At 36.3% G+C, this 9,976-nt stretch overlaps 1 protein-coding gene across 2 annotated transcripts; it reads left to right on the top strand.

The window, feature by feature from the left end:
- The first annotated feature begins 2,496 nt into the window (after positions 1 to 2,496).
- Positions 2,497 to 7,980, top strand: LOC308403889 (arrestin domain-containing protein 3-like). 2 transcript variants are annotated; one of them, XM_080893685.1, is made up of 7 exons: positions 2,497 to 2,936; positions 3,015 to 3,081; positions 3,812 to 3,959; positions 4,849 to 4,951; positions 5,062 to 5,327; positions 5,473 to 5,567; positions 6,518 to 7,980. In XM_080893685.1, exons 1-6 carry the CDS (start codon positions 2,666 to 2,668, stop codon positions 5,563 to 5,565), a joined length of 948 nt encoding a protein of 315 aa, XP_080749811.1. In that variant the 5' UTR covers positions 2,497 to 2,665; the 3' UTR covers positions 5,566 to 5,567; positions 6,518 to 7,980. The 2 variants fall into 2 exon arrangements, with proteins under 2 accessions (XP_080749811.1, XP_080749810.1); XM_080893684.1 differs by having other exon boundaries at positions 2,497 to 3,081.
- The last annotated feature ends 1,996 nt before the right edge of the window (positions 7,981 to 9,976 follow it).

Genomic DNA, 9,976 nt, shown 5'->3' with positions numbered 1-9,976 from the left:
AAACAGTCTTGTCAAACATTTACATTTATAAAGGCCCGCACACACACACACACACACACACACACACACACAACCACACACACACACACACACACACACACACACACACACACACACACACACACACACACACACACACACACACACACACACACACACACACACACGCACACCTAAAACATATAACATAAACCATAAAATAAATGTTCAGGCCTTTATAATATTGGCACCAGACTGGAAGGTCGGTTTAATGAAAGATGTTCTTAGTAACTTCTCTAAACTCGATGGTAAAATGTGTTCTACTGGCAGCGTTGAACAGTTAATGTGAACGGTTATCTGTGTGGGGTAGTCTGTGATCGCTGTCAGTCACTTGTATATGTTTTAACATCCTGTATATATGCACTACAAAGCAGCAAGTCTCTTACACATAGTGATATTTGGCTGCCGAAATCACAAACTCCCGTAAGTCCTTTGCACTGCATGTTGTGGCTCACTATACTCTCCATTGAAATTAAAGAGGCTGCTGACTGGTCTATTCCCTTCTCAAAAGTGGCAAGCGAGCAGGTCTGAAAAGATATGTGTCCAGGTTAACTTGTGCCAGGAGTTTTTAAATGTCGTGAGCTGTCAGTTTTAATGGGTCATTATCTTCATTTTATGGCTGTATTGTGTACTATAAACCCATCAAAGGGGAGTTAAAACACTTCTTATTAAAGCATAACACAGTAAAATGCCACTGCAGCTTATTCAGTGAGTAGTTCTGAAATAATTGATTTCCACATAATGGAAACATGACATTTGGGTTTTGCAATGGCGAGTGATGTTGTCAGTATGTTTTTGTATAATAATGCATGGCTTTACAATATATGATAGAGTGCCTCAATAAAGTATGGAGTGCCATCTAGTGGTGTAACAATTACACATTGTTAAAAGGTCAGGCTAGTTCAACTACAGTCATGTCAAGGAAAGCCTGCTCTCTTTCAGTTCTCGATGCAAGACATTAAAAAAGCGAAGTACAAAACATGACATATCACACCATGTTATTATTTATTTAACAGAAACTGAGCCAAAATTCAGAAGCAGTGTGCAAAAAGCTAAGTACACCCTTACTGCTTTCATAGGAATTAAAAGGGTAAGTAGCAGACAGGTGGTGCTAATCAAATGCCAACTGATCATCAGCAAGTGTGAGCGCATCTAAAGCAGGGGTTTTAGCAGTTTGTGGGTCTGTGTTAACACAATGCCAAGCAGGAAAGACATTACATTGTTACTGCACATCAATCTGGGAAGTGTTGTAAAAACATTTCCAAACAATTTGAAGTTAATTATTCATAAGTGAAAAATATATATATAAAACATTCTTCAGTGTCAAACTTGCACTTCAAATTTTGATTAATGTTCATCATTAAGAAATATACTTGCTTTGAAATATGAAAGTGTAAGTCTCTTAACAACCTTGATGATGATAGTTTTTTCTAAATGTTTCATTGTGGATACAGTCTGTCTCCTCTTATAATAAGAGATCACATTTAGATTAGAAAAACACAGTTAATTAGACAGATGAGAAAAGCAGTACCTCGAGGCCAAAACGTTATTTTGAAGCATGGAAGAGGAAGAAAAGCAAAAGGGAAAAAAAGGGATTTGGTTGTGTAACCCAATAATACCTGTGTAGACAGATGATTTTATATTATATACAGTGCTCAGAAAATTCACAAAGCCTTCTGTCAGAAACACAGGAAAACATAAATATTTTACAAAAACTTTATATTGTTATTTACTTACTATTTTTTTTCAGCTTTTGTAAAAATGTTAACTTAAACAACAAAACAAAACAATAATTGTAACACAATAATAATAATAAAAAATAAAAATAGATTAAAAATATATAATTTTGATTAAACAGCTGGAGAATACTGGTGTAGTTATTTTGGATATTACCAGTACTGTTAATTTATGTCAGCTGTGGGGCATAAGCATTGGGTGGTGCTCTAATAAATTGGTTGTACTGTGTATTATAACTGTTTCTTACAGTCTCCAGTTTGTCAGAAGAATGCTATCAATGGAAACCAATCTAATTTAATTTTTAAAAAATAATCTACATAAGAAATAAACTATGTAATGTAAGGAAAGATCCATCAAATAAAATAAATTAAGTAATTGAATAATAATAAATTAAATAGTCGTAAATTACAATCAGTGATATTTCCATAAGAAAAAAGTTAATCACACATAAGTTAATACATTACAGCAACACGTCAGGGATGTTACAGCTTCATAAATATGAATATTTATCAAAACAGGCTCAACTCATATTTACTAAAAGTAGATTAGTTACTTTCATGTAAAAACAACAACAACAACAAAGGTGGTTGTGAATATCTCAAATGTAAAAGTAACGGGAGCTAAATGGAGAACGAAAAGCGACAACTTTAAAATGCTTTTTTTTTTCATTTCGACGGATCCACGGAGGTCACGGAATACTTGACCCGTGACCCCGCCCAATGTCAGGGCGATCCCCCCGGAGTAGCGTGTCGCCTACGCAGTTTTATTTTTGTTGATTAGAAAAAAGTTATTCGATTCGGCTGTTCTCACTTTCTGTCTGATTGCATTTATCAGACGTATTAAACTTTTTCTTTCCTGTAAGACTTGTCTTTAGTTTTGTTTCTCTGCGATGTTCGAGCAGACAATCCGAAATTTCAAAATCAATTTTATCAGGCACGATGGACGAAATAGTTTTTCCAGTGGCGACCAAATCATAGGTCACATCTCTTTTGATCTGACAAAAGAAACAAAGATCACTTCAATAACAACGAGGCTGAAGGGAAACGTGAATGTGCACTGGACCGCCGGAGGAGGTGGAGGGAAACAGGAAACGAGGAAACGTTACTCTGCAAGGCTGGACTTCTTCGACTTAAAAGGAGTTATTTTGCAAGAAGACAGGGGTATGCTGTTACTGGTGCTGTTTGGACGCAGTGATACATGGCAAACAAACAGTCACTGTCTTTGTCCTTTTCTTATAGCTACTCGTGGGACAAAACTTCAACTCGGGACGCATGTGTATCCGTTCACATGTCAGCTCCCACTAGGGTGTGTATGACCATTTAACTGTGAAACACCCACTAGCGTGTGAAGCGTTTTACTCAGGGAGGCATGCTGACAAAAGTCTTTACCCCCTTCCTGATTTCTTAGTTAGTTTGTTTTTTCATCAAACAAATTTTAATAGACAATGATAACCTTTAAAAAAATGCTAAATGCATTTCTATTTGTTAAATCATGAATGAACGGTGAATAGCCATGTTATTTTGGAAAGCTGAGTTTAAGTTCACAAAAAGCCACCCAGACCTGATTACTCCCAGACGTGTTGAATGAAGATATCACTAAAACAGAACGTGTCTGACAAAGTCAAGCAGGCTAAAAGATTTAAAAACGAAGTCCAGTCCTCGAGGGCTGGTGTGTCCCCCGCTTAGATCTTCATTAAAAGTGCATTTTGTATTTACTTGAGTTATATTTGTCTGCTATTAAATTTGATTGCCGATTTGAAAAATGCAAGTGTGACAATTATGCAAAAAGCTAAGAAATCAGGAACTGTAGATTTGACTTAAGTAAAGAGCCACTGTTAAAAATGAAGGGATTTTGGTAGATATAAGATAAGAATGGGCCCTTGGTTTTTAAAATCCAAAACCTACAACTTGTGTTGTAGTTCAACCTTTTGATTCATTAACATAATGCTTACTTTTATTGTTTATTGTAAAACTGTTGAATTTGTATGCGCCTGAATCACTTTTTTTTCTATCTTTTCTATTATTTTGCATCCCAGAAACTTCCCATCGTCCTTTCATGGGGTTCACGGAAAAATAGCATATACCTTGACAGTGGGCATTAATAGACCGTGGCGTATGTCCAAGGACTTTGTGACAGAGCTTAAGTTTGTAAACCACATTGATACCAACCAGCCAGGGTTGAATGTAAGTGGTGCATTTTCAGATGAATCAGCTGAGGAGTCCTTGTTTTTGTTGCAGTGTCTGCAGTTTCTCTGTAATCAAACTGATATTTCTCACAGGCCTCCCTAAGTACACCTTGTTCGACTAATTGTCCCAGGAATCCTTTTAAGTGAACCAAAATTTGAAATTACTTGCCACACCTATGTTTTTCCTGCATTCACAACTCAATATGTTGACTTTGAAAAAGCTCTGCAACCCCAGGTTTGCTTTGTTGTACTTTCATTCAACCCTATGGGAGCAATTATTGTACAAGAATGATTCAGAGTTGTCTAACTGCATTTAGAGACAATTTACATCTTTAAAATCTGATTATGTTCCAGTCGTAACCAACACAGACTGAATGACCACTATTATATTGAACCTTGTATTGTGCTTCAGTTGTTCATGTTCTCAGACGTATTTTTCGAATAAATGGACACAAACCAGACTGTACACAAGCTCTCACTTCTAATAAATGAATCCCACCGAGGCTCTGAGTAACTATGGGACCAAAAGTGATGAATTTAAGATTTTTGGGTTTTTTTTTTGTTACTGTAACTATAGCAAATGTTGGATATGTTTGGAGTTTTATACGGTTCCACCATGCAATGCCAAAGGAACCTGAGCTGCTACTGCAAATATGCAGTGAAACAGAGAATGATGGGATTGCTCCATTTCTTCATATTATTCTAAAGCCATTGTTTGATTGATTTGGTCCGCTGATGCTCATTTTGTGCAACTTTTTCTGCATAAGAGTAATAAATAGGTGTTGATTTCTCGTAATCCCAAAACCAAAACAGTGTAGTATTGGTATATTACACTTTTTTTTTTTTTTTTTTATCTGTGGCACTATCAGTGTGTTGTTTTTCTGCAGGCGCCACTCTCAGGTTCAAACAGCGTGACACCGTGTAGCTTGTGGTGTAACTCCAGTCCCGTCACTCTGACAGTTAGTGTAGCGACGAAAGCTTTCACCCCTGGTATGGTTTCCATCCATCAGATAATCGTTTTATCTGTATAATCAATAATAATAGCTAAGTTTGAAGAATTTGATTGAAATAACTTGCCACTTTGTCTTTTCTTCCACTAGGCGAAACAGTGAAAATATTTTGTGAATTTAGTAACCCTTCATCTAAAACAGCTACTCCGAAGGTGAAGCTGCAACAGAAACAGACTTTCTACACCCACAGTAAGCGCAACAGGAAGATGGCTATCAAAACTTTGGCGTGTGTGTCAGGAGAACCTGTTGGTGCTCAGGTTTCTTATGTACGCACTGAGATCATGCTCGCTATTCCCTCGTCTGCATCTTTAACCATCTCAGAGTGCAGCATTCTGGTTGTTGATTACATTATTGAGGTTAGTACCTGTGATGGGTTGAGAAGTCATGGATGTATTGATAATCCAGTTTACCTCAGCTGTTCAGACAGCAAAAGCCTGTTTGGATCCATTTCTTTTTTTATTCATTAAAATCTAATGAGCTTCTGTTTTTTGTTTCCTGCAGGTTAAACTCCACGTAGGAGCATTGGATGAGGTCGTTGTGCTGTTTCCAATCATCCTGTGTGATGCCCCCGTGCAAACTTATCCCCCAGTGTGATTGTAAGTAAAATTTGTTTCTACTATTACAAGATAATAATACATGATGCAGAATGGTATGATGTTGCATTGGGGGTGGCCTTTTTTCCACTTGTGAGTTTTAAATGTTCACAGCTTAATGTCGATTTAATATTGTATTAAAATGTCTCCCTTTTGGTCAAAATGCAAAACATCATCTGTGCACCGCAGTCTTGACGAATAAGGCAATAACAATAACTTGGGGAAGAAGAATTATGCATTGTCATGAAAAAAAAATCTGTGTTCACAGTACTCAGGGGTTAATCTGACAGAATTCATTGAGGCATTTAAACATTTACTCTTCAGTGTTGTCACAGTATGCTGTGTGTCGATTAGAGAGCGATAAGGACCCATAGTTTCAGACACAGATGGTAGAGCTTCATAGAAAAAGGTGAGCCATTTATTTGAATTGGTACAAAGTTCAATAAACAAAATAACAAAGCCCAAAAATTAATAAAAACATAAATCTAGTAAGACCATGAAGATATTCAAAAAACAGAAATCAAAGGAGAACACAGATGACTCAACAATGATGAGACTGTATATACATACAGGGGCTTGGTTAGGAATTGAGGATGGCAATGAGGAGATAATTAAGACATTTAAACACAAAGCAAAGCTCACAACAAGACACAAGAGGAAGCGAGTTAAATAGTTCGAATAGCAACATAATGGTTTGATTCCATCCCTACAAACCTGTTAGTTGTTTTTTCTCAGTCTAACTGTAAATAAACTCTGGAATTAATTGCAAACCAAATTTTAATCTTAACTTTATAGACAATATTTTTTGAACATATTTTTTTAAAGAAATTAGTGAATGTATTTTATTTCATAACATATAGCACATATACCATGAGAAAAATCTACTTTTACCTCAGCATTGACTTACAGCGAGCATGATATTTTCACAAGCTTTTCATTTTTCCTTTGTGCAGCAACACAGGGTGTTTTTGAGGATCCACATGGAGCATATCACCACTGCTCTTCCTACACGTGTTACTGTTCATATGCCATTCATATGTTGATGACATGCAGTTGTACATGTTAATTTCCTCTGATGACCTCGATGCATCTTTCATTTTATCTTAACCATTTTTTTTTACCTGTTTACCTTTTTACTTTAAATGACTTAGATACTGTTTGTGCTAGAGACAAATTGTAAACAGTTTACAGTTTCTTTTAGTCTGCTTCACAGCTTCCTGATATCTGGTGTATTGTAAACGATACACCAGATATCCCTGTAAACTGGGATATCTGGTGTATCATTGAAGCACAAAGCATTCACAAGCTACTGCTGTCTGATCACCGATAGAAAAATCAGAAAAATTGTTTGATGAATTGGTTAATGAAGATGATACAGCCTATCACCATTTGAGTAGGCATAAATAATTAAAATATTTTGCCAAATATGACTGGCTATACTAATTATGTGTTACCTTAACTTTACATTTTCATGTTGATAGTAGATTGAAGTAATACACTCAAAATCCTTTCAATAGTCAATAGAGCACCTTTATGCTTGTGTTCCTAGTACGGCGATGACTTACTCATTTATTAAATCCCACTAAGGCCTTTAAGGTCATCAGGCAGAGGTCTTGTAACAACACTCAGAATAAGATCCAAATCTGGTGCGGGTGGTTTCAGCACTCGCTCTTACAGAACTTCAAATATATTCCCACACCTGTGTCAGAAAACTGTGTATATTTGTATGCTTTTATGTGTCTGTATGTGTGTTTATGCTTGTTGTACAGTTTATTACATGTGTTATGTGTTTTGAGTGTTGTGTTTGATGTACATCAGGTTTATGCTTTATAATCTCATATATGCCACTTTTAAAAAAATCATCCCTACAGCCGTCTGTTACCAATTTTCACGTTATTGTGAATGTATTTGTATAAGGTGTGCTGTACTGCAAAGCTGCCATGGTGCGCATTGGCTAGACGCGACGTCACGAGTCACAGCGTATATCACTGCATTCGGGTGAAGGTCAATAAGTGTTGGTGTAAGTTTAATAAAATCCTTGACCTTTCCATCTCTGAGAAAATATGTGGTGGCTGTCAGAAGTTTAATAAATCATACTATGGAGTTTCTAACACTAAATTTTCATGGAGAGAGCCAGTATAGACTGCAAGACTGGAGGAGAATAGCCAGGTAAAGGATGTTAAAACTGGAAAGTCTTAGAATTGGAAATCTTTCTTTCCATCTACATGATGTGAATAGTCTGTGGTGAAGTTTTTCATCATAGTGACTGAAGAAAAAGGAGACTTGTGTAACAGTGTCATAGTCCAGTTTTGGACAAATTATCAAATTTATAAATTTATATGTACATATTCACAAACGCTGCATGTTATATTGTCATCATTTGCATTTCAACTGTTTATAAAAATAAAAACAATTAGTAGAACACGTGTGTGTGTGTGTGTGTGTGTGTGTGTGTGTGTGTGTGTGTGTGTGTGTGTGTGTGTGTGTGTGTGTGTGTGTGTGTGTGATGTATTTCTTACTCTTAAAGATGATGTGGTGTATCTTGATGGTAATATTTGGGCCAATGATTAGGTCAGTGTATCTACAAGTAATCACTGTAACATTTTGCCTCTTGGGTCTTTGTGATGCTGGCAAGAAGGGATACTCATAATGTGGTCATCCCAGGAGACATCCAATCAGAAGATAGCCTGCTTAAAGGGAGGGTTGTCTACACAGTAGAAATAATAGTGTAAACATACACGGCAGACCCAGTGGCATTTTGATGCTTTTTATTAAAGCTTTGACGGTTGCTGTCCACAATACTCACAGAGCTGCAGCTCTCCCGCTGCCCGCTCAACACTATCACAACAACAACCCAACCACAGGACCCAGTACAATATTTAATTCGGCGGGGCGTGATTGCGGATGCCGTGCAGGTGCGTCCGCCTCCTCTGCACGGCACCGCAGGCCACGCCCCGCCACAAATAGATTTTACTGCTTATAAAGATTATTTTTAACTTTGAATTAAGCAAAGGAACTCCAGTGCAAAGTTAGAATAAGGAGCTTGTTAAACAAAGATGGATGGGAAAACTACCAAAAGTGGCTTAAGAGTCGGGATAAAGTCTGGATGGATTTGATTCGAACGAGCAACTGTATTTTAAATATATGCTTAGAAAGTTTATTGTACCTGTAAATCAACATAATATTTAAACAAAGTGGACTCAGCAGAAAAGGTTTCACTTCTTTTTATTTTATTCTGTCTGATTTCACTCATTTTCTTTGTGCAACATTTTCATTTATTATGACTAGAACAACATCAGTAAACAAAAAGCAATAATGAAGCCACTCAATTTAAATCGTGGGAATTCAAAACAAAAACAAGTTTGTCTCCGGAAAAAGAGGCACATGCAACGAAATGTTTAAGTTCAAAAAGAACAAGCCTGCGTGGTTCACAACTACTATTGTCAGCATCATGGAGCTTTTATTTTGCCTTTCTTAGGTTTTAGGTAAAAAGCTGACAGGCCACACTGCTTTTAAATGTAGTATTTAGCTCTTAGTGAATTTGCATATCAGTGCTAGTCAAATTAACAACAACAGCAACAACAAAACTATGCATAAATCAGTACATTCTTAGGGAAGCATGATTTATTGGGGTCATATTGTTTAATTATTAATTAAACCCAAGTATCTATCAGCAAATTCCTTCCTCATCACCTGCTCATAAAACCTCCATCCTCTCCGTCTCACGTATCACTTTATTGTACCGGTAGTACTGAGTAGGATGTTATGCCAAATAATATTAAGACCTCCTCAGCGGGATATAAGCCCCAGAAATAAAAGCAATTCTTTCAACAATAGTGATTTTCTGACAGGATAAATTACAAATGGGCTGTCACAAGACTGCAAAATACACTCAAGACAAACTTTATCACTGAGGAAGGTCAGGATAAGTAAGTTTTTTTGTTTTTTTTGATTGATTGATTTTATTTTGGTTTTTCTTGCATTGTTCATTAACTAGTACAGGACCATAGTATAGGGCCAATATTATTGCAGCTAGAAAAGTGATGTACTTATTCATATTGAGGAATAAAAAAAAAATAGGGGTAGTACATTGTTTTTTTCATTTTCAAAAGTGACTGTACTTACTTTTTTGAACCCTTGCGTTTTCTATGCATTGTGGTGTGTCCACCTTCAAATGCTATCAAACTTATCAAAGTATATTGAGGCAAACTGTAAAAATAAGCCAAAGCCCTGCTCCACTATAACAGTTTAGTCTTTTGCTAAATGGTTGCAAGGCAGTGTGATGGCATAATAATAATAAAGTAGGTGAAATGAAAATAACGTAATGCTTTTATAAGGTTTTATAGATCCTTTTTGGTCTTTCTTTGTCTTTCATTTTTTAAAATTTGTATTACAAAATCATTTTTCTTTTT

This window comes from Rhamphochromis sp. 'chilingali' (genome assembly GCF_963969265.1).
Source record: "Rhamphochromis sp. 'chilingali' genome assembly, chromosome: 10".
Taxonomy (NCBI): domain Eukaryota; kingdom Metazoa; phylum Chordata; class Actinopteri; order Cichliformes; family Cichlidae; genus Rhamphochromis; species Rhamphochromis sp. 'chilingali'.
The sequence above is the reverse complement of the archived record's forward strand: the minus strand, read 5'-3'. Positions and strand labels throughout refer to the sequence as shown.

Excerpts from the sequence above, each read along its gene's own strand:
- LOC308403889 (XM_080893684.1), top strand. The coding sequence starts at position 2,666 with ATGTTCGAGCAGACAATCCGAAATTTCAAAATCAATTTTATCAGGCAC. Across the intron at positions 3,960-4,848 it reads CCAACCAGCCAGGGTTGAAT|GCGCCACTCTCAGGTTCAAA; the intron begins GTAAGTGGTGCA and ends GTTTTTCTGCAG. Across the intron at positions 5,328-5,472 it reads TTGTTGATTACATTATTGAG|GTTAAACTCCACGTAGGAGC; the intron begins GTTAGTACCTGT and ends TGTTTCCTGCAG.